The sequence below is a fragment of the Lipophrys pholis genome (assembly GCF_963383615.2).
Source record: "Lipophrys pholis genome assembly, chromosome: 4".
Taxonomy (NCBI): domain Eukaryota; kingdom Metazoa; phylum Chordata; class Actinopteri; order Blenniiformes; family Blenniidae; genus Lipophrys; species Lipophrys pholis.
Window position 1 is genome coordinate 15,426,841 of NC_137637.1, and position 27,941 is coordinate 15,454,781.

The window sequence follows — 27,941 nt, forward strand, 5'->3', positions numbered from 1 at the left end:
GACGCCACCGCGTTGTGATGTAAAAGAAAAAAGACAGGTGCATCACCATTTGGCTGCTCTCAGACGTATCGCGTGGGTGTCAAAGAGGAGGTAGATGTGGGAATAAGGGGGTTTAAACCTTCTCTTCCAGGGCTTTGATCTGAAAGTGTTAGCAGCAGAACTGGAAGGGGGGCATGTGTCACTCATTAGCAGTGTGGTGAGAGTGTGCTGGCGTGCAGGTTTTTTCCTTGGCGTTAGAGAGGATGCTGTGAAAATGGCTGCTCATGGGGTGTTCCTGCTAATAAAGCCTGAGGGTGGCGTCAGGGCGTGTGGGGGGTTGGGGAACTAAAAATAAACCCCGGAGGAAAGCAGGGCAGTTCACTTTAATAACTGCCTGTGTGTTGAGCATCGCTTTCATTGTTTTCACACACACACACACACACACACACACACACACACACACACACACACACACACACACACACACACACACACACACACACACACACACACACACACACACACACACGCGCGCACGCACACTTATGCTAAACTGATAGCACAGGAAGTTGAATAGACGATTTCATTGAAAAGCCCTGCTGCCAGCATTCACTGTCTTGGGAAGAAGGGAAATGGAAACCAGATGTCTGAGATCCACCGTGAATATGTCAAATCTCTCAGACTATGTCAGTTCCTGCGCGTCCCATTGGTGGACTGAAGCTTTTCTGCGCTGTCATCAGTAATGTCTATAATACTCCCTCCCCGTGGACACCTCATACACTCTTGGCTGCAGCTTCGATCTGGAGACTCGGGGAAAGCGAAGCTTTGCTGTTCCAGTAGATGATCATTTTCTGTATTCCTTAGGTTTCAGACCTCACCACATTCCTCAGATTTCAGGGTAACTTCCCATATCCCAGGGCTCAGTCGGGTGGCAAATCTCTCAGCACTCCTTTGTGGATAGATTGCTTTCTCTTGCTTGAGAAAATAACAAGCTATAGAGTAATGACTTAACAAGCAACAGGATAATGGCTTCAACATGTGCAAGACCGTGTGCGTTTGTGTGTGTGCGTGCTTGGGTTTGTGCGAGTGCTTGCTTACTGGCCTGTGTGTGTCTATTGTTTGGGAACCAACTGTGCAGAATCAACTGTGTCTCTGTTTGGTTGGTGGAGTTGTTTGAAAGCTGGATAGCTGATGAATAGATGGCTCTGGTCTGGGTTTGGAGCCTGGGAGCCTTTGGGGACTCGGCGGTCCTTCTTGGTGTGTCACAATGACAGGACAGTCTGTGGGGTATCCATGGGAGTATCGGGAGTTTTCCATCATAACCAGCTGCTGCGTCGGCCTCCCACACAGAAGACAGCATCTCAGTTTGCACTCCTGCGTTCACCTATAGCTGTGTGTTTCTGTCTGAGGATGGAGGAATCAGGGCTGATTAACAGCGTTAAGACAGCTGCTCTGCGTAATCCTTGTGAGAGTGTGTGTGTGTGTGTGTGTGTGTGTGTGTGTGTGTGTGTGTGTGTGTGTGTGTGTGTGTGTGTGTGTGTGTGTGTGTGTGTGTGTGTGTGTGTGTGTGTGTGTGTGTGTACATGAAGGCAGATTGTTGGTGTTTACCGGCTCAAAGAGTGTTGATGCAATGCATCTGTTCCTGGAGCTGTTACTTTCTTTGATCTTCACAGGAACAAATGGTAAACCTTTGACTCCTCACCTTTCAGCGGCACCGAACCAAACTGCTATTACTTGTGCCAAACAAACCTGTCTCCCACACTGCTGTGGTTTAAGGACTGTGAACTTGCGAGGAAGTTTGACGTGATACAGACACTATCGTGACTCAATTAGCCTCTTCCTGTTAGGGATATTCATGTGTTCAACACATTTGGCTATGGCATGATCCAGCTTGCCCGAATCAGTGCTTCTCCCTTTCACACAGCACTATCTAAATTTCAGCAAATCAAAACCTCGGAAAGTAAGACACAAGTGGGCCGACTTTCCCAGCGCAATGTGTGATGCTGTTTACACACGGCTGTGCAATGGCATGTTCTGACAGGTGGACACAAATCTGCATTACCTCTTTCATAATGCTCTTTCAAGCCCTCGGGCAGCAGCTCAACGTCGCCTTGCACCTTGTATGGGAAAATATGCTCAGGTGCATTTTGCTGAGGCAAACAGGTGATATTTGCACCTATGTCAAGTGGAGAGGAGGCCTAAGTATAGACTTCACAGGCGGTTGTGACTTTCTCTGGCTTCAGCCTATGAGACATAAATGTCAAGTCCACCACTTCAGTTCAGACCTCGGAATTCGAAGTCAGCTCAGGAAAATAGACTGTTATTACCGTTTTTTGCCATGGTTTTGGAGGATAAAGTTAATTTACTGATGATTCCTTATTTCTGCAATGAGGTTGTTGTTTTCATGTTGCTTGAAGTATATCAAATATATCCAATTGCATTGATATGTCCCGCGTAAAAAAAAAAACGTAATCATCTTGGTAATCTGTCAGTTTTGTCTTCCTCATTACATCTAGTATGACAAAACAACTTACATTGTGACATGGCCTATAAGTCGTTTTTGGTTCATCTACTAATTTGTTAACTTTGTTTTGATGTCAAGAAACAACATCCCTTCCAGGAATCAGTGATATTCTTTTACTATAGAAATGTGATTTCGAAATGCTTTTGGAGTAAATAATTATAAACTAGAAGACATATGCAATAAAATCTGCAGTGGGTGAAAAACAGGAAGAGAAACAAGAACAAGATGTGATTTCTTTGTGGAAAGAAATGGAGACATGAAATATTTGCGGGATACAATCTGTGATACTCTTTGTGGTAAATGTGTTATGCAGTGTCAAAAAATTAGGTTTGAGGTGAAGCTTTTGGGTCTCTGAGGAGGACAGCGACCCAAAGTAAACATTCAGCAGCACAAAGGAATGATTGAAACAGAAGAGATGGACTGAAACTTTCCAACAAAGAAGTCCTGACCGAAATGCTAAAAAAAGAGCAGAATTCTGTCACAGCAGTAAGATCTCAGCCCAAAATAGCCAACACATGTTTTTTTTCACAGGTGTTTTTATTATAACAAAATGTTCCGATTTCTAACAATTTCTCAATTGTGTTATTTATTGCCATCATTTTTACTGGCCGGTAATGAGAAGGTTTTCAACATCATTGTGTGTGAATGAACATGCTGCTGTTCGTCTTTATTCAACACAAAACTGTTCCTGGATTAATGACTTTCTAAGCGATGGTGCAGAAGTGTTGGTACAGATTTAGGTTTCATAACTTTTTTTTCTTTCTTTTTTTTCTTTTAAGGACAGGATAAAGTCTGTTATGACTGTTATTGCATTAGTGGACGTGCTGCTCTTCAGCTTGCTGAGATGCCACACAAGAATTTGGGAGTAATGGTGATTAAAAAAGCTAGGTCAGGATACTTTCTGAGAATCTCTTGTTTCCTGTCCCAGGGTAGAAGTCAGGTTTATTTTCTCCCTCCGGCTCCACTGCGATCGCATCAGCCCCAGTGTGAGGCAATGCCCAGAAGGACACATGGAGAAAAAGCAGAGAGCACAGGCGCCATCCATCCTCCCACCTCTTCCCCCTTCTCCCCTCTTTCTCGCTATGCTTCTCACTGGCATTGAGTCTGCAGCAACACATGTCTCTGATCAAGTCCAGCCTGCGTCATCAGTTAGTAAACTCCAGGCTCCAGGAAAACCAACAGAGAGCACATTCATAGCCGGCGACCCTGTGACTGAGTGTGTGATTCATTACTCTTTAATATGCACCCCTACCCCCATTCCCTAACCCACCCAACCACTTCTCCAATCCAGCCTTGGGGCAACTCCACAGCCTGATCAAATCCATCATTAGGCATACTTGTGGTGTTACCGCTGTTGGCCTTCTTATTTACCAGATGCAGTGGTTGTGTCTCTGGCCTTTTTGCAGGGATTTGCTCTGCATTCTGACATTTACATCAGTACTCCAAACTTTACTGTGTAAAGATGGAGACAACAATGTTCAGGAAGAAAGAAAGAAAGACAAATTTCCCTCCAGACAGGAAAAGTTATAAACACCAAAACATGAGAGAGTAATGAAGTGCTCCTGAACGTGGTGATGGACATTGAGAGGTGCTAATCTTCGCAGAGGAGGCTAAGGGAGTGTTGTGTGAGGTGAGAGGTGTTATGGGAGTGTTTTTATACAAGATATAAAGAATGAAGATGGCTTTGTTACCACCCCCCTCGAGGGCTAACACTTCACACTCATATCCTAACTAACGTGCTTGATTTAGACTTCCTCACTGGTGATAATCGGCTTACTGTGAAGGGAATGTATCGTGTTTGTAAAACAACAACTGACTCTCAGGTGACAGTCACAAGTGTGACGGGCCATTAATGCATATTCAGTTTCAGTGTTGTGGTTCAACCTGAGCAGCAGCGGAGCACCGGGGGGGAGTCACAGCCTGGAGTTGCAGGGGGTGTTTGAAGGCTTTTCCTGGGAGAGTTCTCTCCATGTCCTATGTGTCATGAGTGCAGGATGAGTCCTGTTTATGAGATGCTGACAGCTCCTTCCTGTCTCCCAGACCTGGAGCCATGACTGCTGGTGTGCTGAAGGCCGCGCTTTTAGTTCCTGGCCACCCAACTCCACCCCAGAAACTTGGCTATAGCAGCAGCCATGGGTGGGACAGCTGATGGGGGGATGGGACATGGTGCTGGCAGCGGCAAAGTCCAGCAGCAAAAACGTCTCTTGAGCTCTGCAGCTCCTCGACTCAGAGCTGCTCTCTTTTTTTTTTTTTTAGTAAAGTAGGCCAATGTAAACTCCCACTTCCTGTCGGCCTTGTCTCAGAGGGAGAGAGATGATCCTCCTGTGAAGAGCGAAAGGGCTGCAGCTAGGGACCATTTCCACTTACTACACACACACACACACACACACACACACACACACACACACACACACACACACACACACATAAATAGAAATACAGCCGTAGAGGCAGGCAGAGAGTGAGTGGGAGAGAGCAAGCGAGTGAGCGAGGAATACACAAACACAGTGGGGTTCAGGAATGTTAAACACATGCTTTATGGCATAAATAGCAGCCACTTTTGGTAAATTACAGTGAGTGCTCTGGCACTGTAAAGCGCACAGCAGGAAAACGCTCTCAGATTTCAGATCCAGGCCCTCAATTCTCCCTAAGGAACGGGAAGGGGAGCATGTTGTGTTTTCAATTCTCTATAAAAAGGCAGAAAGAAGTACAGTAACATATGATGCAGCACAGACTTGAAATGTTGAGCATGCTGGTCAACTGAGGCTCCACAACTCCTGAGGAAAATGCTGACGGGGTAAGAAAGGCAGAGGAAAATAATATGTGCCAAAACTGTTCGATTAAAATATGTGTAGGCCTTCTCATATTCTGCCAAGACCACATCTTATATGAGAAGCCTCCTAAAATTGGGGGCGATGACAAAAAATGAAAATCATCTGTAGATCAATAAACTTGAGGCTGACGTTTATTAAATTTGGGATTGGGGTGAAGTTAAGGGGGTGGGTAGAGGTTTCCATTGTCTCTAATAGCAGAGCTAACACCCTCACCTCAGGACACGCCAGCTGACATCATCAAAATAGTCCTGAGCTAACTTCTAACAGCTGAGCTTTTAATAGTCTTTTGATCCAGAAGCATTATGGGTGAAATACATGAGAACATAAGGATACAAGGAACCACAATCAAGGACTCTGACATTAGTTCCACATCGGTGTTCGCACACAGATGTTTTAGAGCCAGTACGAGCGCCCTCCTCAGCGGGAGTGAGTGTGCGAGGTGAATCACTTGCTACATGCCGCAGAAGCCGTCCGGGCCCGCAGCTCTGAGCACATTTCCCTGACTCAAAAGGAAATAAGGAACTGTACCGTGGAACAACTTACTTCATACTGTGCTGAGCCCGACACGGCCTCATCCCACGCACCCCAAGTGGCTGACTGACAGCCGCGCTGACTAGGAGCCTGACTTAGTGGCTGGGAGCAGTGGAGCCATGGGAACCTATCGCTCCAGTCTGAGAGGAGTCTGACTCATTGTCTAGCCACAGGAAGAGGAGAATGTTTCACTCTCTCTGAGTTTGGAAAATATATATCTACTATAGACAGTATTTATATACCGCTATCAGGGATATAATTAACTCAAATTCCTCCTTGGGGTCATGATAAGGGTTGACGTTAAATCACTAGAGGGACAGTAAACGTTCAGTCAAGTTTAGTTTGAACTGCAAAGGCACAATCGCTTCTCCAGCAATGTTTGTACAGTGACAGTGAGAAGTAAATGGCAGGTGGAAACTGGAAGCAGGTGCATTCAGTTGTTCCCATCCATTACACGTGTACACCTGCACATCTGCAACTCACTTCCAGCACAATGGCCGGGTTACTCCCCACGCCTAATTACTCAACGCCGTACAGAAATTCCCCAGTTAATGATCTAACAGGCCTTTATGAACCGACGGTTCTAAACCACACATCGATAAACCTGCAGCGCTGCTGTTCTGAGCTGAAGTGACCGACAGAGCAAATTTTAATAAACATAAATTACTTTATTGGATGAAAACGTTTCAGTTATGACATACAGGAAATAGAAGTGAACACACAAGCATGGTACAAAAAAAATTCCAATAAAACATCATCTGCACATTGCACTAGAAAACACAGCCATAAAAAGTTTAGGAAAGGTAAAAACTCATCATTGTACTGTCCATTTACAAGGTTCTCATCACATAACAGGCAACCATGTATCCATGGTGTAAACTGAAAATATCTTTGGTCCCAGCCTTCTTACATTTCAAAAACCCACAATGCTAATTCCTACTAATACTGCAATCATTTTTTATTTTTACTTAAAGCCACGACAAGTGAATGAGGTACAAAAAAAAAGGCACGTTTTGGTTTCAAAATAAACACAATTTCAAGGCACTGATTGACTTAAGTTATATGGCTTTGGCTGGTATATTTAACACTGTGGTAACCTTGAGTGCATGGCTTGCATTGTCATCCACCTGGCAGCAGAGCGGCACAGTGGAGCTTCTTTGGATGATAACAGAACAGCTTTACCTATCTCTGAAACTCATCAGATTAAAGACAAGGTTTGGATGTAGTCAAAATACAGGCTTAAAACGATCCCCGCCGGTGAAGGAAAACACTAACTGATGCCATTCTTTCACGATGACATGCTTCCTCTTTTTTTCTTAAGCAAACCAAGGGCAGTGGAAGTCACCTGCTATCAACCAGCGAAGGTCATGGCTGTAGCACCTGTTAGCACCTCGTCTATCTACACCACAGCACCAGGGACAGCTGTGTGTGCTTTTGCCTTTGTGTGTGTGTGTGTGAGTGTGTGTGTGTTTTGAGGCACGCTAAGAGATTTATTCCACCCACGCTCCCCTACCTCTGAGCAGCTGTGTCTAGGCCGTGAGCCTGAGCTGACCGGCACCAGGACGGAGACAGGAAAGAGCACCTCTTACCCCAATGACTTCACTACATATTTGGTGTTTGGAATGCACACAACAGCAACAAAGGGGACTGATATCAAGTGTGTGTCTGCGTTGGTTGTTCCGTTCATATTTGGTCCAGCCTCAAGACCTCAGTTTTAGATTGAATGAAAAAAAATCAGCTTCTCAGCTGTTTTTTAAATAGAGAGAAGCTAAGAGGCTTGTAAAGTCAGATCCACAAGGAAGGTTTGATTCCCTCCAGGGTCTGTTAAAGCGGCCCATTTTATGCTCTTGGTCTTAAAGGTCCTCAACAGGCAAGCCAGGCTTGTTTGGATGTCTTCTCCATGGCCACAAGCCCTCCACTGCTCTGCTCCTCAGAGTGTGTCCTCCTCTGTCTCTCCCATGGCGACTCACACTGACGTGGAGCAGCACCCCGAGGAGCTGTGTTTCTGCAGCAGGGACATGCGGCTGAAGGTACGAGAGCACACGCCACACTGGTACTTCTTCACCTCTGCATGGGTCTGCAGGTGGGCCCGCAGGTTGGAGCGGTCAGCAAAGGCCCGGTTGCAGTGGGGGCAGGAGAATGGCCGTTCACCTGGAGAGAAACGAAGGAAATGTTTGACCTCAATGAAAACAGTAACTTAAAACCAGCGTTGCTATATTCTCAATGGGTTTTCATTAACACCCCACACACACACACACACACACACACACACACACACACACACACACACACACACACACACACTGCAGTTAACTTGGTATCACATGATAGGCTGGTGGGATCACAGCCTGACTGAATTAACATAATTTAATCAAGGCTGAATACGATTAGTATCCTAACAAGTTGCTGCAGATAGCAGGGAGCCCTTCAGGTATTCTTTAAACCTTTTGTCACTCGTTTGGCTCTAAATCCCCCCCCCCCCCCCCCTTCTCCCCCCAGCCATGATAAGATAATTAGCTGACAGACCATTGTCGCTGGTGCATTAAGCACAATAAGTAATCAATGAGGACAGAGTCTACAGAGAGCTCCTCTGTGTGATAATGTGTGCTGATCAAGTGCTGTCCTCATCAGATTGACTGTCATGGGTATCTTGCAGCCTCACAGCTCAGGTGATGAGATACTGACCCAGAGACACACAAACACATCACGCCAATTGCAGTCCAATAGTTTTTCCACTTGTAAATATGCCCGTTTTACAACTTGTCAATCCATAGTTTTGGGAGAAATGTGCTGTGAGGGATGACGTGTAGGATTTTGTGGCTCTAACCTGTGTGAGTACGGATATGTCCCCGCAGCAGCCATGGCCTGGAGAAAGCCTTTCCACAGGTGGTGCAGACACAAGGCAGGGTGTGCGAGCGGATGTGCATCTTCAAAGCCCCCAGGCTGGTGTACTCTTTGGGGCAATGTTTGCAGAGGAAAGCTGGCCTGGCTGCTATGACGGGGGTCTCTCTCTCCTCCTCGTCCTCTGGGGGGCTGATATGAGCCATGACGCCCGTGCATTTCATCCGCTGGCGAGGGGCATACGTGTGTACAGGTTCGGGGCTGGGGGGGTCCGAAGTGCGTCCTTCATCCTCCTCTCCACTGCTGCTGGCATTGCTGCTGAGGCTGGACGGGGAGCTGAGGTCCAGGGGACCCGGGGCGGCAGAGGGCTGTGTCTGGGAGGTGGGCAGGTAGAGGGCAGGAATGACACTCAGGTCCCACACCAGACCTGTGCCAAAGCAGGTGGCAACAGAGTTGCTGTCTGCTGAGGAGAGCTCAGCCAAAGGATATCGATCAAGTGAAGTGTCTGAGAGGGAAAGGGGGAGATTGTTTAAATAGTTATTTATCCCTTCATCAACAGCATATTAAAATACAATTATTTTAGAATAGATTATTAAACATGGTACAACAACATACTTTGAGAAACATGTTGTGAATTACTTTCACCTGTTACACACAAGTGTTTTAATAAATAATGTTGTAACTTGTTGTGTTTTTCCACCCGAGCATGTACTGAGCATAAAGCTGGAAGCATGTGAAGGCACCACGGGCCGTTTCCTCCCACGTATTCACAAGACCTTGTAACATGAATGGAGCTCTGTCTGGTTGCAGAAAGGGGGAAAGTGCATCTAACGGGCCCCGACTTGATCGGGGTGTAGCCCGGTTTGTATTCGAACGAGACTCAAACTCATAACATTTAGAAAAAGTTGATACTTTGGACTAAACTTGCTAGTAAGCCGAGAAAACCAGTGGATGTCTGTGTGGCTGGCGTCACTTATATAAGGATGTTTTCATAATTCACAGAGAAATAAACAACTTCATAACTCACCATTCTGACATTCCAGCTCACTGTAGTTTGGCTTTTGTTTGGCGAAGTACTTTTTGACCAAGAAAGATCGCGGCATTCTCCTTTTTTTTTTTTTTTTCCTAAGCGTAAAATAACCGTGCGTAAAAGTATCCTGTGGTCACGACGCACAAATTTTTTTTTAGAGGAAGAAAAAAGGACGATCTGATCGTGGTCCACTGGTCCGTTGAAACACTCAGAAAGGTCCCCTCGCAATCCACAAGTTAGAGTGGACTTCAGCAACTAAGTGATATGAAGAGCTTTCATGCGGAGTGACTAAATGCTGGCCTCTGTTCTGAAATACTCTGACACAGGCAGTAGGGGTGTGCTCGCCCCGAGGGCCCTCCCCACCTCACGTATCACCGCTCAAGTGCGCAGGAAGAAGCCTTCATGCTCACACACTTTACAACAACAAAAACACGAGACCCGCAACGTTTACGCACAGGAATCCGATGGCGTTGACCCGCAGACAAGACAGGGTGGGGGACCATCGCAATTTCTCCACATGCTGGAAGTGACTGACGAAGCGCAGAGAGGCTCGGACACTTGGTGGGATGGGACGATAATCTGCTAATATGACTTTGGGAACTGATCAATTTGGTATTGCCAAACACATTATATTTAATAGCGTATAACAAAAACAACCCACCTCTACATTTAAAGTCTGATATGATGTTCCCCATGTGTTGTCAGCTGCTCTAACATTGTATAATTCATCATTGAATCTCGATTAAGTAAAGAGTTACGGCAGGTAAGTAGTAATTCAACCAGCAGTTCCTACATCAATCCTTTTCGTAAAGTAATTAATGCATTGCTGGTAATCACAGTCCTCTGATGAAGTTGCACCTTCACATTCAGCACATGCTGGTGCGTCAAGTGCTGAACCGGAGCGCATCTCTTCAGTGGAGCAAGTGCGCCCTCTCCTGGAAGAAAGAGATCCGCCATGTCTGACAAGTACGTGCCAAAAAACATCAGGTGGCGCCTTCACACATCTGTTTGGCGTCAATCAGTGCCTTTGTAAAAGTGAGGAACAAGTTGTATGAACTGTAAAAAACAATATTTTACAGCTGTATAATCTGTGAAAACAATATTAATCGGATGAATGTAGACCGACTGCGCATGATGATATTGAGAGGATGATATATTTGTGATATATCGAGCAGCCCAAAACAATTTTATTCTCTTAATGTCTAATGCACAAAACTATGACAAGCTCATACACTCGTCATCATCGTGGTGACTCAGGCCTGGACAGGGAGAACATGCAAACTACACACACACACACACACACACACACACACACACACACACACACACACACACACACACACACACACACACACACACACACACACACACACACACACAGTCTCCCAAGTCTAAATTTGGATTTGAACCAGGATCGTTTAATATTATGAACCATCACAACACTGTGCATCTCTAAAAAGAAATTTCTAAACAAATAAAAAAATGTCCAATCTTTAACCCCCCCCCCCCAAAAAAAAAAAAACAGACTCTGAAAACCAGCTTCAGGGCAATGTATAAATGCCAACGTTTTACATTTTAGGTTCCTCTAAATGTGTTGTTGAAAAACTGTATTCTGATTTGCTGTCATGTTTGGAGGGGGTTTTACTTCAGCACAAGCTGTGAAACTTGCTTCATATCACTTCTGCCCACAGAGCTCTTTCCATGAGTCAGGTGTTAGTGGATCATCTTAAGACACTAGAGGGAAACAAAGAGTTAACCATGTGTAACCAGGTCATATGTGCTTGTCAGCACTGATCTTTGTTCTTGGAAGTGTCTTGTTGTTGTTTTTATGCTATTTGATTGTGTGATATTGCTTATTTAAAATTAAGTGCCTATTGCATGTTTAGACTTTATGTGGCACATTGAAGCATGATTTACTTATGATTCATCCTCATCATAAACTTATATCCATTTCCGTTGACAAAGAGCATGACATTGAATGGGAAAAGAAAGAGAACACTCACTGAAGGAAATCAAGGATAAATGGAGGGATAATTACGCCTTGATATTCCTCCTATCTCCTGTTGGGGGTTGCCACTGCCGATAGTCTTCGTCTGATAGCCTCTGTGTCCTGTACCCTTGTTCCCCACATCACAAACCTGCATGTCCTTCCTCACTGTATCTATGAACCTTCTCCCTGGATCTTCCTCTTCTCCTCTTGCCTGGAAGCTCCATCCTCAGCATCCGTTTCTCTACATAGCTATCATCTCTCCTACGTACATGACCAAACCATCTCCAACTCGTCTCTCTCTTGACCACTAAACTGTCTAATGCATGCATACGTAATCCTGTCCATTCTGCGAACCTCCAATGAAAACCTCAACATCCCCAGCTGCTCAACTGTACTGCTTCCAGTTCAGCCACCTGCCTTTCAGTCAGTGCCACCATCTCTGAACCAGACAACACAGGTGCTCTCAACCTCGTGCTTGCTCTTCTAGCTGAGACCCTTCTATCATAGATCAGATCTGACACTTTCCATCGAGGCCACTCCTGCCTGTGCAGTGCATTTCAATTATGCTTCTTGAGTGGGTGTGTCAGAGCTTTTATCAATGTAACTCAGGAAAAAAAGAGCTAATTATCTTTGGCCCTAAAGAGGAAAGGTTAAAGGTCAGCGCTCCTATTGACCTCATGTCACTCATTACAACAGAGACAAAAATAAAATCAGCTCACTACCATCTGAAAAACATTGCAAAAAATAAAGGATTTCTCACTGAACAAGATTCAGAGAAACGTGTTTATGTATTTCTTTTTTCAGCAGGATGGATTATTTTTGCGGTGCGCTTACAGGTCTCAGTAAAAAAAAACTAAATCTGTTCGAAGGCTCCATCCGACAGATAATAAGGTTGTCATTTGTGTAGCTCACACAACGGAGTGGAGGGTGCGTCACAGCCGAGGGCGAATCATCTTGACAGAAATGTTTAGTCTTTGGTGAGAATCAACCCTAACGAGGCTCAGTCTGCGGCTTCTGATTGGTGGTTTGGTCCGCGTGGGCGGGGCCTGAGGCAAAGCTTCTGTTGTCTGAGATCGGTTGAATATTTGAACTACAAAAGTCTTGTTGTTCCTGCGATCTGCTGCTTTTACAAGGATTTACAAACATATTTCCAAAATATCTGTGTGGAAAGTCTAATCTAAGAATGATCCGTGAGACAAACTGAGAGAGAAAACGCAGGTAAGAACGCTAAGCGATTTATTTACAGATACGTCCGATACATATAAACTACCCTGCATGTTACCAGTGGATTATTATTATTATTATTAGAAGTAGTAGTAGAAGTAATAGTATTAAATAAAATATTGCATTTGACAAGTGCTGAGTTGTTGTTTATTTAATTGCAGATCTCATATATATTGTCATGGTATTGTGACAAACGAAGAAGCACCTCTAAATAATGCATTTAAACCCGAGTCCATTCATTGAGAAAATAAGATGATCTTCCATTATTAATGCTTTGAGTCCCTTTAAAACATCCATTGGGTCTGTGTTTCCAGCAGACCATAACAATGCACCACTTTACAACAGTGCAGCACCCAACATAACGCTTATTAATTAATTAAGTTCAGTGTTGCAGCATAGAGCTGGTGCAGAGCAGGTTTTTGATGAAAAGAGCCCCTCCCCCATGTACCCTGAAACAGATGGACAAACAATGAAATGTTGGGGAGTGTGCATCCTAATTCAAGCCACTGTACTAGAAGAAATCTCATTGGACACCCTGATCAGCTGACCCAAAAGCGCTTGAAGTTTGAAAAATGATATACAGAAAGCCTCTAGTGGCGTCTTGCACACTCCCCTAACAGTCAAACACAGATTAGATCAGGGGTGGGACATTCATGTTCTCAGAACTCGCTCAACTGTTCAGGGCTGAAGCATAAGATTCACTCAAATAAAATTTTTATTCATTTCTATTTCTATTTCTCTAAAAGCAGTGTGTTACATACGTTAAATAAGTTTCAGTTCCTGCTCTCCATCAAGTTTTACTTGTTCTTTGTCAGATGATTGTAATTCAAAATATAATCTTTCAACGCAATGAGGACTGGTAAAAGTACAACATGTACAAGTATGAGCATGCTTGTAGTTGCTAAAACATGCATCATATACCCCCCCCCCCCCCCCCCCCCCCCATATTTTGTTAGACTATAGACATGTATATTGAGCCACTGCATTTTATTTTCCTTTTCCTAAACAGCTGAAGATTCTTGCAGCACCTGAGCATCCCGTTGACTAAAATAGAAGCCAACGCAGCAGGAACAAACAGTCATGTTCAAAACCATCAGCCGTCTAATTTTCGGAGGAGCGGAGGAGACCCCTGAAGAGGTCAAGTCTGGAGAGGTGGGGGAGGAAGGCTGGCATGTGGTCACCCATCAAGGTCAGTCAAAAGAGCATTTTATAGTCTGTATGTCATCTGTAAGATGCTGGAAGGCTGCTTGTTGTAAGGTTGAACTTCACCTCACTATAAGTGCAAAGAATTCATGAAAGCTACATATTATATTCTGGACTCTCTGGATTGATGCATTGATGATTGAGATTGAGATGATCGATGAATCTGGCTGACTCATGCACGTGTATGATTTGTCTCAATCACTCTGTAGGCATATAGGACTTCTCATACAAATACAGTGTCACACAAGACGTCAGAGGACTGTACATGTAATGTGTTTGATAGTTGTCATGTGCCCATGCCTCGTCTGAGTCCTTCGCTTGTGTGTCTTTATAGAGGCAGAAGCAGAAAACCAAGAAGCTCTTTTAGCTGACGCCCAACCGCCCAACCCCGGCGCTTGTGGAAACACATCTGCAAACATGGAAACTGACTGGTGAGACAACCATCGGCATCAATTCTGTTCACATGCCGGGTTTCGACCCTCGAGAAGCTGTCGACTTCTTAAATAGCATGATGTATTTTCCGCTCTGTGTTCCTCCCAGCACGTCAGACGCAGAACCCACAGCTCAGAGCAGCAGCAGCACCTCTACAAGTCAAGCCGTATCTGGAGCTTTTTCCCAGCCAAAAACTCTGGCAGAAGTAACACGGATCACCTGCATCCAGAAGGCCAAGGCCTGGGCAGACCGGCACTATGTTTCTCGTAACGCCATTCAGCGCCAGAACCGTGCTTGCCAAGGAGTCCAGTGCCACTCCTTTCATCTCCAACAGCCAGGCCATCGCAGCCTCAGCCACTGAAGCTCCGCTTGTACGGCCAGGATCAATCACATCGGATCACCTCGTTCGCAGAACACGCCTACCTTACTACACACAAATACACAAACACGCAAACTTCTACCATACAGGATAATTCTGTAATGTTTTTTTTCTGATTATCAGATCTTTACAATTCAAAGTGTGTACTCCTGATGCATCCTATTCCAGCAGCTCCATTGTATCTGAAGTTAGACTGAAAGTTTTCTCCTCATTAAATGAGATATTTCTTTTTGGTTTTGAGGATTGTTGGTGTGGACTTGACTATATTCAGGTGGATTAACAAGTGCAGCCTATACTCACACATTTAAAATGAAATGATGTGTTTTGTGTCCCAACATACATTTGTATAATTTAATACCATTTTCATACTTCAATAAAAAATAAAAATAAATGTATGACTTTGCAGCTTGGGCTTTTTTTTGTTGTTGTTTGGTGGAAGAGAAATTACAATTTCCAAATGACATTGAACTGCTCACAGTCAGACAGAAGCTGATCATCAGTCTGCTCTCAGAGCACCTGCTGGTTCAGGGAAACTAGTGAAGCAGCTCCGCTGTGCTCCTGAGTGAGGATGTCTGAAACAAACCTTAACAAGCAGTCACCTTTGAGTTACAACAGCTTTGGGTGTTCTTCTCAATTGGCGGATGACTCATCCCCAAATGACTTGACGAAAAAACATGGTGAGAAGATACACATGATGTGTTACACCTCTCTTAGTGCTAAATTGCACGAATGCAAGTCTGACTCATGTGAGGAAATAGGCCGGATCTGTTTTTTCAAAACTGCTTGATTCTAATTTAACTTGTGAATCCGTCACCTTTTCCACCACATTAATGTTTAAACTTTGTTTTCTCACTGCTGCTACAGAAATCCATTTGACAGAGCTCAGCCCAGACTCTGGACGGCCAGATTTGTTCATCCAAAAGGCCAAAGAGGCAGATAAAGACTACTCCAATCAGGACAAACCTATGCTGATCTATGCAGTACTAGCTGGCTTTACCATATTAGTGACAGCTGTTTTGGTCCTGCAAATTTACCTTGATAAAACTTTGGTACGTGATATTGTGTAACATATGTCAGCAGAACCCAACCGTGTTCCATTTTCTCACAAGGCTTCTTTCCAGGTCTTCACTAAGGGAGTGTTGGCATCAGATCATGAACACTGCACCGCGGTCGGTGAACATGTCCTTCATCATGGTGGATCCAGTGTGGATGCAGCCATTGCTGCTGTTTTGTGTCTATGTGTCGTGCATCCACATGCGTCCGGTGTTGGTGGGTATGTGATTCACTCAGTGTAGTTCTTACACCTTCAGTCGTCTGATCTCGGTTCCATCAGAGTTCATTGACTTTCTGCAGAGGCGGCGTGATGCTGGTTCATGATGTCCGCAAGAATAAAACCAAGGTGATAAATTTTCAAGGGACTGCACCGAGATCATTCAGAGTGGAGATGCTGCAAAATGTGTCGGAGCTGAAGGTCATTTATACCAGGGGGAAGACACGATTGAACATTATCAGTCATCATTTAACATCTATGATAAATTTTCAGCGAGGTCTTCAAGTTGGGGTGCCTGGAATGCTCATGGGGCTGCACGAAGCTCATAGTCTGTTTGGGAGGTAAGAGTTGAAAAACCTATAAGAAATACAAATGTCACAAGGTGTTTGAATCTAACATTTGATGTCTCATATTCCTGCAGTCTCTCCTGGCAGGACGTTGTGAGCAGAGCAGCAGAGGTGGCCAGAGAAGGTTTCAAAGTGTCCCATAGTCTCTGTGAGGCAAACTACCTCTATTTGCAGTCTCATTTATTTTCAAATGTTTTCATCTCACCTGAGGGTACTGTATCAGAGCTGACTTATTTGTTGTATTTTGCAGCCGACGCAGTATCGAAAGTACAAGGTGAACAGCTATCGCAGCGCTTCAGGGACATGTTCACCCCAGACGGCCGAGTGCCGAGTCCTGGATCATTTGTGAAGATGCCCGCTCTGGCAGGAGTCCTAGAGGCTGGATTGTCAAATTTCTACAACGGCAACTTATCACAAGAGATAGTCGAAGAGGTATTTGACAATCTCATTATATGTAACCTGGTTTTCTGAGAAATCATTAGATACCAAACATGTCCAGGGTCATGATTTTTTTTCTTTCTCCATCAAAGGTGCAGGCGAACGGAGGAGTCCTGAGCCGAGTGGACATCAGTAACTATAATGCAGAGGTAGAACAACCACTGGAAGGACGATTTAAGGGTAAATACTACCTTGTAAAGCATTGAAAGACGTGCACCTATATATATATTCTGGGTGTCTTCATGCAAATTTTGCTACTTTTGTCATAGAGTTTATATTTCAAGTTCCTCCTCCTCCGTCTGCTGGTGCAGCGTTGATATCAGTTTTGAAACTTTTGGAGGATTTTCATCCGAGTGAGAACAATGCTACAGAAAATCCGACCCATCGTTCGAAGGCTGAGGTGCTGGATTTTAAAGTGCAGTTGCAGTAATTTTTGCATGGGTGGGATTTGAATGTTTTTATTGTATTATTTTCCAATCAAGGCTCTGAGAGCAGCTGCTGCCTCCTTCCTGAATGAAAATATATCCAACTCTTCAGTGACTGAGCTGCTCTCTCACATACTGAGGTACAATGTACAGTGACACTTTAAAAGAGGTTGAGGCTTATAACCGCACTCTGAAATACAGATGTATTCAAAGTGTTCAAACAAATTTGTAAACATAGAAAAACAAACATGTGTGTTTAAAATTACTTCAAAAATCACTTGCTGTTGTCAGATATTGCATCTCGTTCTGTCTGTTGTAACGTAGCAAGAGTCCAGCAGACGTGCTTCAATGGTGGATGAATTCCTCCCATGCATCCGAGTACGACTCCTCAAACCACCAGACAGAGCAGATAGGTGGGCAGGTGGTAGTCATGGGATCCGATAACCTCATGGTGTCTGTTGCGAGGTGATTGTGTTACAGTCTCACTTGTATGAGCACACATTATGTTTGGTATGTGCTCCTGGGCATTGTGACATTCCTGCATCTTATCTGTTGTCTTCGTGCTCTCGCAGTTCCTTGAGCCGAGCCTTCGGGAGCAAACTCGTAACTCCGTCTGGCATTATCCTCAACAGCCTCCTCCTCGACTTTTCCCGGTCAAATAAAGTCAGAGCCCAACTTCAAAATGACCATGTGCAACATTGGGAGAAATCCTACCCCATATAATCAAGTATTATGAGTCTTCAATAATTGTCCTTTCTCCCGTAGAACAACAACGTTAACTTCGAGAAGAGGCCTGAAGTGTTTCTAATGCCCACTATTATTATCCCAGCAAGACACAAATGTGGCATTCATACGGCTATAAGCAGTTCAGGTGGACAAAACCATCAGAAAGTAATGACCCAGGTTGGGTTTCTTTATAAGAAGCAATTAGACGTATTGCCACTTTCCCTGTAAGAACAATCTACTAAAACCATTTCTGCTGTTCTAGACGTTTAATGCTGCGCTGGTCCTGCACAAGGAGAAAAATGAGCCTTTTCATTGATAGACTCCCGCTTCTGCCAAAGTCACATCCTTGGGTGTAAGTATAATATCATATTGAATGCTTACTTTAGTTTTAATTAAAGGAAAGCGTGTCTTTGTTGATATGCCTCATCAGCTAATTATCCAGAAGATGTGCAGTTTGGGATGGAGACGGTCAAGTTGAAAGGATGAAGTCAAACCCTGCTGTCTGGGCTTATCATCGGCACGATGGAGGGACCTCACTGATTTCATACTTCTTCATCATGTTACTCCTCTTTCTGACCTTGAAATAAATGTACTAAAGGCATAGATCCACTTTGACACTCCAGTGTTCTTTTCTTCTGTGCTGTCATTGTTGTCACCTGCCAAAAACATGAAGAGAAAGAGAGAAAATCCATTTCATTCTGATGGATTAAATAAAGCACCTCGTGTGTGATTTCCCTATTGATAAATCTTCAGTTATTTATTTTTTTAAGTGAAGGTTTGTTGCTGTGTGGTGAAATGTTGCCACTATACTCACTGGAGTGAATGAGGAATGTTATGTAAAGCTGATGAGAAGTGAAGATACGGTCAGAGACGCACGCTGCCTACGTCAGAAGGAAGGACATGTGACATCTGTGAAGCCCGAACAAACATGTCACTCAAAGTGGTGAACTCCACTTGTGGTTACCATAAACATGTTGGTCACTTTCTGCTGACACTGGTTCCTGCCGTTTCCAGTGAGTAAGACTTGTTTATTACTAATGTGTGTGTGTGTGTGTGGGGGGGGGGGGGGGGGTTGATGGGAATGAATCCTCCCTGTGCTTTAAACTGTATTCTGAGAAATGAAGTTGTTGCAAGTTTGTTACTCTCGAATCTGGTGACACAGTTGTTGATGAAGGCACAGAGAAGATAAGATACTAGTGTCATGAGATGTTGAGGAAAAAATGATGGCGGCTGTCCTGACGCCCTATGTTCTGAATTTTTCTCAGCAAAATCTGCATTGTTATCCCTTCATTAATGGTAAAGCTTTGGTTGACGTTATTCTGGCCCGTGAACACCTGGTGGATCATTGCCACTTATTGAAATGTAGAATTTTGCACTCGAATGCAGCCTAATGCCAGAGAGGTTGGTCTGGGTTTGGATTTTGATCCAAATGGGTCACCAATATGAGTCCCAGAGCAAGGCCCTTAACTCAGAATGCTCCCTGATCATTGCCCAGTGGTGACCTGTAGCTTCTGTGGGATGTGTTGAGTGCAGAGTCTCACTGTACTTTGGATATGTGACAAATCCGGGAATCTCAATTCTTTATTTGTCCCTATGAGTCAACATTTTTGAAGATTAATGGCTGTTTGCTCTGCTAGTTAGTACAGTAATAATAGGATAGACTTCAAATGGTGGTTTTACTGTCATGTAGACTTTTTGTAATTGGATTTAAGATTTATTTATTTTTGTTGATAAAAGAAAAAGTGCAAACAAAGTTTGATCTCCATTTGTTTTTTGGTTTTTCCCCAAAAGGAAAGTGTATTAAATGAGTTGGTGTAAACCAGTAGTTTTCAAAGTGTGTGGCGGGCTTCAAGGGGGTCAGGGGGTTTTCCCAGGAAATGATCATAAATAGTAATCAAGTGGAATGTGAAATGATTTACTCAATTTATTGTACGTGTGATAGGAATACAATTAGAAGATAATAAAATACAACACTGTGAATGTAACAAAGACGTGCAGATTATATATCTTCCGGTCAAATATACAACATCCAACTTTAATGTAAAGAGTTCTGCAAATATCCTAAATTCCTGCGTCCTGATAGGAAACGTTCTGCATGAGTTTATTCTCGCGGGGGCGGAGGATCTTTGTTGTCTGCATATAATAAGACGTAACGTTGTCTATGTGGCTCTATAGTTAAACGATCTCTTGAGGAAACTTGATTGGATCAATCCACTGTGGAGTGTTGAAGTGTTGACAGCTCGCTTTGGAGGCGGAGAAGAGGAGCGTGCAGGTGGGCGTTGTCGGTCACGCGGAGGTCGCTGGTTAAATACCTGCAGTTGAACCCTCCTCGGTAGACAGGAGGAAGTGATCCATCCAGGCAGGCGAGCCTGCTGTTTTAAGTTTAATCTCAATGGTGGATTTAGCGATGGATGGTTAATTGCGCGTGAGAAATAAAAGTAAGTCTTTTCTTTTTTTTTTTTTGTAACTTTTAAAATCATTTTAAAGTTTTATGTGGAATGCAAATAGCAGATGAATTTCTTTTTATGAATCTGTTTATGCTTTGACTCAACGAGATGTAATCCCCGAAAGCTTGTTTTTGTGCGACTTCGGTGGTGCATATACTAAAACTATTGTGTTTTCACTCTTTTTGTTCACGTTTGTCGTGTGACTGCAGAGCGCCTCAGAGCTTCACTCCTGTTAAATGGATTATAGTTCAGGGGGGTGTAAGCTGTTCCAATGGAGCCCAACCGTGTGGTAAATGAGAGGTTTTTCATCGTCATCCGCGGGAAGTCGAGGAAAGGTTTCTCCCGGGGATGCATCGGTCGTGTGGAGGTGGAGACGCAGCGCGGAGAGTTCATGGGGCCGCTTTACGCAGGGAGCGGCGGCACCGCGGGGGCCCCCAAGAGCGGAGGCACGGTCCGCAGGGAGGACACCTACCCGCTGACCCGCCACCAGGCTCAGCTCCTGCTCTTCGTCCCCGCAGCCAGCAAGCGTCTGGAGCTGCTGTGCAACCTGCAGCTGTTCTCCGCCATCTGCGAGCTGTCCAGGGATGACTTGGTGGTGGTGAAGCACAAGAGGGGGCACCTCCCCGGACTGGTCAAGAACCTGATGCAGATAGAAAAGAAGGAGAACAAGGAGGACCTGCACATGCTGGGCTTCGAGGTGGAATTTGTGGTGGGTTTTGATTATGTGCTTGGATGAACCTTCGTGATCATTATCAGACCCAGGCCTCCAATCTCTGGTTATCTGTGTCATCAAAGATCAGCAACACTCAGTGTCACGAGATTGAACTTCTATCTCTGTTTTTACATCCTGGTACATATGTTTTCTTTTGTGTTTCTTGTCCCTTTGTCTACCATAGGACTGTGATCATAATTTATCATCCAAGAAACCTGCTCCTCTGCCCATTTTTAGTGCAGCAGACATAATCCAGGTGGTCCCGTCTTCCAACGTCCGCTTCGGACAGCACTGGAGGGATGGCAAATGTGCAAGTGAGTCATCAAATTGAATGTCATGATGTTGTGTTTCTCCTGTGTTGCATAATAACTTTGTTGCTTTATCAGAGTAATTTTTATAAATATTGGAGCTAAAGGTAACAGAGTATTGGTTTATAGAAACACAATGAGTGATTCTTTAGTTCTGAACTGCCATAGATATTGCAAAATTTCAAGATATGAGTGTAACCTGGGACTCCTGAAGGGATGCAGAGGCAGCAGCTCAATAACACAACTGGAAATACTGGTCCTCCTCCACTGGAATGAAGTGAATGCATCACATGGTCTGACATATTTACACACCGTGCACTAAAACTATCTGCACACCTCATATGCAGACCTGTGCAGTGTTAACCAGAGTTCAACCCCATCAGGCAGCATGGGATGTGTCTATAACATTACATCATATAGCATCCTCAGCATGAAACCTTCTAACTCTTACACAATTTGCATGGTTGTTCCCACAGGTACAAATAGAAAAGCTGTGACACGCATCAATTCCATGCCAAATATCGGCTCTCGTACACGTCAGGTGACAGAGGACCAGACGGAGCAGGCTGTTTCTCACAATCCAACTCCGACTGAACCTTTGGAGGTGGGCTCCCTGGTGGAGGTGGTCTCCAACACAGGGATCACGGTGTATGGGGTGATCCGGTGGTTGGGAATTCCTACTGGAAAGACGGAAGAATGGGCTGGAATCGAATTGGTGAGTCTCCTGTGCAGTAGAGCTGTCTGACAGTTTTAATGATCAATAGTAATTTTGCATCTTGTTATTTTAGGACTATGAGGTGAATGGCTGCTCTGATGGGCAGTATAGGGGTCAACAGTATTTCATCTGCAAAGGGAGCAGAGCTTTGTTTGTCCCCATCACCAAGTGCAGCCCCGACGGCAGGTTTGTCACTTCCTTTCCAGAAGAGGAAACACTCCATCCTAAAGAAACCCCTCCAGGTTAGACATGCAAATGATACTTGCAAACTTCACTCTCACTTATTTATGTTCTTGTTCATTTTTATTTGTTGCATTTAGTTGGTTGTTTAGTTTTTGCAGCATGAATCACCGGTGCACTGCGCTTCGAAACACGAGAACCGGGAAGTTTGGAAAATTGGACCTCTGATGAGGGTGCTAGTATTATGTCATGTTTGTACTTGAAACTCTCAGATTAGATGTTTTCATGTCCAATTGGTGTCTCTGTTACAACTGTGCAACAGACATGCTGTCAAGTAAAGGATTCACAAGTCCTGCTTCTGAGCTGTTCCAGCTGACAGTATTTTCACACACATAAAACAGGGTTTAGTAATAACATGCCAGTGGTACCTGAAACAATGCCTGGCTTGTGACTTTGTTTATCAGGTTGACTCATCCTTCTATGGAAAAGGAAGTTAATCATTATCTTTACAGGCCTGTGAGTTTTCAAGCCAAACAACAGTTTATGGGATCAAATCAGGAAAGCTGTGGTAAACTGCAATCCAATCAACATCTTTTTTTAATTTGACATTTATCTGTGTTTTTCAGCTCCTGTATTTGAGGAGTCCAACGAGGACGTGCCGCCCGTCTCTGAGTCAGAGGTGTTGTCTTTGCTCGTGGGCAGAATGAGGGGGATTCAGGGTCACTTTAACTCCTGTTACCTCGATGCAACCCTCTTCAGGTAAAACCAGTTCACTACCCTTCAGGGTGTCTGATTGACTGGGAGTGTTGCAGATGCACTTAAAGCTCATAGCTGATTTTTATTTTTTTCAAATGCTGTTTTTCTCTGCTCAGTTTGTTCAGTACCTCTGTGACATTGGATAGTATCTGCCCGATGCCTGCTGATAAAGAAAAACCCATAACCTGCACCCTGAGGACAATAGTCAACAGTTTACGCAGGTACAAACCCCAATGCCTTTTTGAAACAGTCCCTTTGTTTCCTGTGTCGTAATGAAAAAATGCAGTTCCGTAAAGCCTCTGTGTGCTTCCATGTTGTACTTCAGTGTTTTATCAGGTGGTCGGTGCAGGTTTAAAACTCTTGCATTTGCTCACTAATCTCTCAATATGGTAATTGCAGACGGGGCTTTGTGCCTGCAGAGAGTGTGATGAATTTTCGTAAACAACTTGGCTGTGACACTTTCCGGACGGAGGAAAAAGGTGCACACCCAGACCTCATAGAAAGTGTTGAAATTACAAGCTCTTCTTCATGAGTTCATCGCCACATAAAACGATGATGCGGTTTGTTACAATCTAGTTCTCTTTCTTGTCCTACAGATCCAGAAGAGTTCATCACAGTCCTCTTTCAGAAGGTGTTTTGCGTGGAGCCGCTACTGAAGCTCAGGTAGGATCAAACACTCTTCAAGGTAAAGCACTTTCAGAAATTGGACTGTGGGTCACTTAAGTCACTTGACATTTGGTTGCCCTCAGATCCAAACGAGAACCCTCTCACAGTGCCTACACATTCCAGATTTTTCTGGAAAAAGAGCAAATGGGACAGATGCCTACTGTCCAACAGCTGCTGGACACATCGTGCCTGTCAGGCGACCTTAAATTCGAAACGGTGAGAAAACAAACAAACATTAGTATCTCCTTTGTCTGGAATCGAGCACCCTGCACATTGGTCAGACATTTTACGTGTTTGAATGTATAATAGCAATTATTAAACCTACAGAGCACTCAAAGTATATATATTTTAAGGCATGAAGAGATGCTACCTCAATGAAATTAACCCCATGAAACATTTAGTATCCCGTGCTGAAATGACTGCATGAAAAAGCGAATGGTAAAAGTCACAGTGAATTGAATTATGCTTTTTTTTTTCTGGGTTGTACCTGCCTCCACCCTAGTTAGGTGTGATTGGCACAAGTATCCAGCGACCCTGAACAGAATGAAGAAGTGTAGATGTTGGATGCAGGGACTAATGAATGAATGAGCGATTGTGGTCAAGGCTACCATGGTTGTATTATGTTTCCTTCCCTGTATTCATCAAACCACAGTATTAACTTTGGAGGATGCAACTGTGTCTTATTGGCAGATCGTGAATTCTATCCTGTATTAAGCATGTCGAGACTGCTAAAGTCTACATAGTCAATGTATATTTTATATCCCTCTCAGATGCCATCTTGCCTCATAGTTCAAATGCCAAGGTTTGGAAACAAATATAAAATGTTTTCGCACATCATTCCCTCAACGACGCTGGACATCACAGATCTTCTTTACAACGGTGAGACATTGACTTTATTGTTACTTATTCCACTCATACAGTGGAAGGATTTCAACGCCGTTGTGTAGACGGCTTACAAATCACCTGCTTTCTGCAACAGCTCCAAGGGAGTGCTTCATCTGTGGACATTTAGCGGAGTACGAGTGTCTTCAGTGTCTGCCAGATCGCAAACTACAACCAGGAAGAATCAAACAGTATTGCACTACCTGCAACACTCAGGTTAGGTTCATTCTTCACCTGTCTGTTCTGTTACCAACTGACAATGCTTAAAGTGTGAATCTTTCTTCAACTTTTTTTTGAAGGTGCATACCCATCCCACACGCCAGGGTCACTCTCCCAGTGCCGTAGCAGTAGCAGCAGATGTAGATGTTGACAGCCCCGTACCCAGGCGCACCATGCAGCTGTTTGCTGTGCTCTGCATTCAAACCAGTCACTACGTGTCCTTTGTCAAATATGGCCCTGACCCCCGCTCCTGGCTCTTCTTTGACAGCATGGCGGACCGACATGGTGAGACAGAGCTAGGCTTGTTTATTCGTAATCTGATCTTATTTCTTTCCACAATAGTGGCAATGTTTTGCTTCAACGCAACCATTTCATTACAACTGTGCAAACACCAATGTGATTATTTTTATTTTATTTGTTTTTAACTTTCAGTTGGTTACCATGACTGCTTCATTTTCTGATGTCGCAGCCTTGAAAATGTTAGATAAAGACACTGTTTAGGGCAGCTCTTGATGTTCCCAACTTTGATTAATCTCTTTCTGAGCGGACGGCTAATCTTAAGGCAACTCTTTCTATAGGCGACAATCAAAGTGGCTACAACATTCCTGAGATCCGCGCTTGTCCGGAGCTGGGAGACTTCCTGAGTCGGCCAGAGGAGGAGCTGGCTGGGGCCCACCCATCACTGGCTCCTGAACTGGTGCGCCGGCTGCTGTGTGACTCCTACATGTTTCTCTACCAGAACCCGACCACGCCGCTTTGAAAGCCAAACAATTAGAGCCTGAAAGGCATGTGAGGACGAGGACACGGTGTTCTCATAACAGTGCCTTTGGTAACCTTACATCTTTGCTTAATCAGCAATGTGCACTTTATTATGTCCAAGTAAAAGGAACTGAAATCAATGGTTGTAACATCAAAGAAAATTTTGATTATTTCTTTTTTTAACCTCTATATCAACTATTTATGTTGTGATTTTTAAAGGTGGTACATCAGTGTTTTATTTTGTAAATGTATATATTCTTCTGTTTGGCCTATTATTTGTCAAAACGAAGACCAATCCAAATATAAATGGCTTACTCGTGACCTAACAAAATGAAGGATCTTGAAACAAGTAAACTGTGCTTTTCAAGTTGTGTTGGAATCTCTTTACCCAGAAAAAAAGGTCTTAACTGGAAATGTATGATATATTTTATGCAAGATAATGCACAAGGCACATTACTGAATAATTGATATATTGATGGTTTAAAAGCAGTGAACAGACTCTGAACACGCAGACATTTTCTCCTGCTGTTAACATTTTTTTATACAGTTTAAAGTTATGCTGTCAGATGTGTTGGACTGAATTAAATTGTCTTAAGTTGTAACTTAACGTAATAAGACAGAAGTGTGACTACATGGTGGTGTAGTGATAAGGATTTCCCTCTCAGTGAATATGTTGAGGGTGTGAATGCTGTTCTACCTGTGCATTGAGTGAATTGTCTATAAATTAACCATGGGTGTGAATTAAAGTGTGTGTCATTGTCCGTCTCTACTGCTGCCTTATGCTACACGGGCAGTAGAGGATGGATGGAGAAGTGCCATGAACTTCAGAATGGTCAGGATAATAGCTTGAGTTCATACTCTAATACCACCTGGTGGACAAAAATGAGTGTGTCTCGCATGTCATTAATTTGGATCCCCTTTGTTTGATCGTCTAGTTCCAAAGAACACTCCTCACATGTAGAAATAGTTCATGTTTTCTGGCCCCTCTGCCAGCTCTAGCAACATATTTTGCTATCCTGGTTTTCAGATGCCACTTTGTGTATTCAGATCTGATTTACTTTAGCCTGTCAATAACTTTGAATTTCAAAAAAAGTATTTCATATTTGAAATATTTAGAATTGACTAAAAACAGCTTTTCACATTTAAGAGACCACACATTTGTTCAACTTTCAGTTCACCGTGACACTCTAGCTCCATACTTTGCCTTTAAGTTGTTATGTGATATGTGTGTGGACTGTCAAGGTTGTGGAGGGCAAGACATGCTGCTGTCTGTCACACACCACACACTTTGGCTGACACCATTTTCAAATCACTAAAAGTCCCTTTAGCACTGCTCCGGATCCCTTTGAGCTGCACATTAAGGCTCTTCTCAGTTACTTAACATGCATTCCCATCTCATTCGATTATATCTTTAAGTAGTTTGAGGCAAAACATCAGACGATATCTTGATCTGCATATTCACTCTAAGGTATGTGGCTGATTAAAGACACATTAAGACTATAACTTGGTGGACAAATATCTTCTGACATGATGGTAATGACTGTTGATATTCCAATATTATTTGTTATGTTACATTCTCTTGTAAGGTCATACAAATGTAGACAAGCACAATCACTGAGCCTGGAGCTGTTTGTGCACCCTGTATGAAGGCTGGGCAGTGCCCGTATAAATGTCACAGTATACGGTTTTGGGTGGTGTAAATGGGAGAAACCAGTGGTGAGCACATTGCGAGAATACTGTTCATACCAACAGTGGAAATCAGGAAATACCCAATATATGAAGGAAATATTAAATATTACATTTACAGTTTGTAAATGTAACTGTGTGACATTTTCATTGTCTGTGTTTTTTGCCTTAAAATGCAAATTAAATTCCAGAAACAGGTTTTTACTGTCATTATGTCTCCATTTTATTTGGGATTATAAACCACAGTATAATCTGTCATGGGCTCATGTTTAATGGTTAACTATTATTGGCCATATAATAAAAGTAATTAATTTGTTTGTGGTACGAAATGTTTTTTGTGATATGAATGTTTGTAATGATATGAAATTTGATGAGAATACTTTACTTTCATCCCGTGCATTTCTGTGACTCATTTACTTTTGTGTTATAGAATGCTGT

At 43.6% G+C, this 27,941-nt stretch overlaps 4 protein-coding genes across 4 annotated transcripts; 3 read left to right on the forward strand and 1 right to left on the reverse strand.

Moving 5' to 3' along the window:
* Positions 1-6,518: 6,518 nt before the first annotated feature.
* On the reverse strand, positions 6,519-10,172 carry snai1a (snail family zinc finger 1a). Its single transcript, XM_080462120.1, has 3 exons — positions 9,737-10,172; positions 8,696-9,214; positions 6,519-8,019 (listed from the first exon to the last, which is right to left on the reverse strand). Exons 1-3 carry the CDS (start codon positions 9,810-9,812, stop codon positions 7,835-7,837), a joined length of 780 nt encoding a protein of 259 aa, XP_080318246.1. The 5' UTR covers positions 9,813-10,172; the 3' UTR covers positions 6,519-7,834.
* Positions 10,173-12,757: 2,585 nt separating this feature from the next.
* tp53inp2a (tumor protein p53 inducible nuclear protein 2a) lies at positions 12,758-15,371 on the forward strand. Its single transcript, XM_080462122.1, has 4 exons — positions 12,758-12,947; positions 13,963-14,142; positions 14,491-14,587; positions 14,697-15,371. Exons 2-4 carry the CDS (start codon positions 14,034-14,036, stop codon positions 14,947-14,949), a joined length of 459 nt encoding a protein of 152 aa, XP_080318248.1. The 5' UTR covers positions 12,758-12,947; positions 13,963-14,033; the 3' UTR covers positions 14,950-15,371.
* Positions 15,372-16,146: 775 nt separating this feature from the next.
* On the forward strand, positions 16,147-18,027 carry LOC308108996 (glutathione hydrolase 7-like; the record flags this gene model as incomplete). The annotated part of the gene is made up of 7 exons (XM_080462327.1): positions 16,147-16,236; positions 16,511-16,578; positions 16,659-16,732; positions 16,835-17,016; positions 17,115-17,202; positions 17,292-17,375; positions 18,020-18,027. 7 exons carry the CDS (start codon positions 16,147-16,149, stop codon positions 18,025-18,027), a joined length of 594 nt encoding a protein of 197 aa, XP_080318453.1.
* Positions 18,028-20,344: 2,317 nt separating this feature from the next.
* Positions 20,345-27,890, forward strand: cyld2 (cylindromatosis (turban tumor syndrome) 2). Its single transcript, XM_080462113.1, has 14 exons — positions 20,345-20,611; positions 20,830-21,329; positions 21,517-21,646; positions 22,117-22,355; positions 22,429-22,597; positions 23,162-23,294; positions 23,408-23,512; positions 23,691-23,770; positions 23,888-23,954; positions 24,041-24,173; positions 24,728-24,836; positions 24,937-25,055; positions 25,139-25,343; positions 25,637-27,890. Exons 2-14 carry the CDS (start codon positions 20,892-20,894, stop codon positions 25,816-25,818), a joined length of 2,109 nt encoding a protein of 702 aa, XP_080318239.1. The 5' UTR covers positions 20,345-20,611; positions 20,830-20,891; the 3' UTR covers positions 25,819-27,890.
* Positions 27,891-27,941: the final 51 nt, after the last annotated feature.

Bases quoted from the DNA above. Each gene is read 5' to 3' on its own strand.
- tp53inp2a (XM_080462122.1), top strand. From the start codon at position 14,034: ATGTTCAAAACCATCAGCCGTCTAATTTTCGGAGGAGCGGAGGAGACC. The intron at 14,143-14,490 runs GTCAGTCAAAAG...GTGTCTTTATAG, and splicing joins GCATGTGGTCACCCATCAAG to AGGCAGAAGCAGAAAACCAA. The intron at 14,588-14,696 runs GTGAGACAACCA...TGTTCCTCCCAG, and splicing joins GCAAACATGGAAACTGACTG to CACGTCAGACGCAGAACCCA.
- snai1a (XM_080462120.1), bottom strand. From the start codon at position 9,812: ATGCCGCGATCTTTCTTGGTCAAAAAGTACTTCGCCAAACAAAAGCCA. The intron at 9,215-9,736 runs GTGAGTTATGAA...TTTCCCTCTCAG, and splicing joins TGAGCTGGAATGTCAGAATG to ACACTTCACTTGATCGATAT. The intron at 8,020-8,695 runs GTTAGAGCCACA...GTTTCTCTCCAG, and splicing joins ACATATCCGTACTCACACAG to GTGAACGGCCATTCTCCTGC.
- cyld2 (XM_080462113.1), top strand. From the start codon at position 20,892: ATGGAGCCCAACCGTGTGGTAAATGAGAGGTTTTTCATCGTCATCCGC. The intron at 24,837-24,936 runs GTGAGACATTGA...TTTCTGCAACAG, and splicing joins CACAGATCTTCTTTACAACG to CTCCAAGGGAGTGCTTCATC. The intron at 25,344-25,636 runs GTGAGACAGAGC...CTCTTTCTATAG, and splicing joins CAGCATGGCGGACCGACATG to GCGACAATCAAAGTGGCTAC.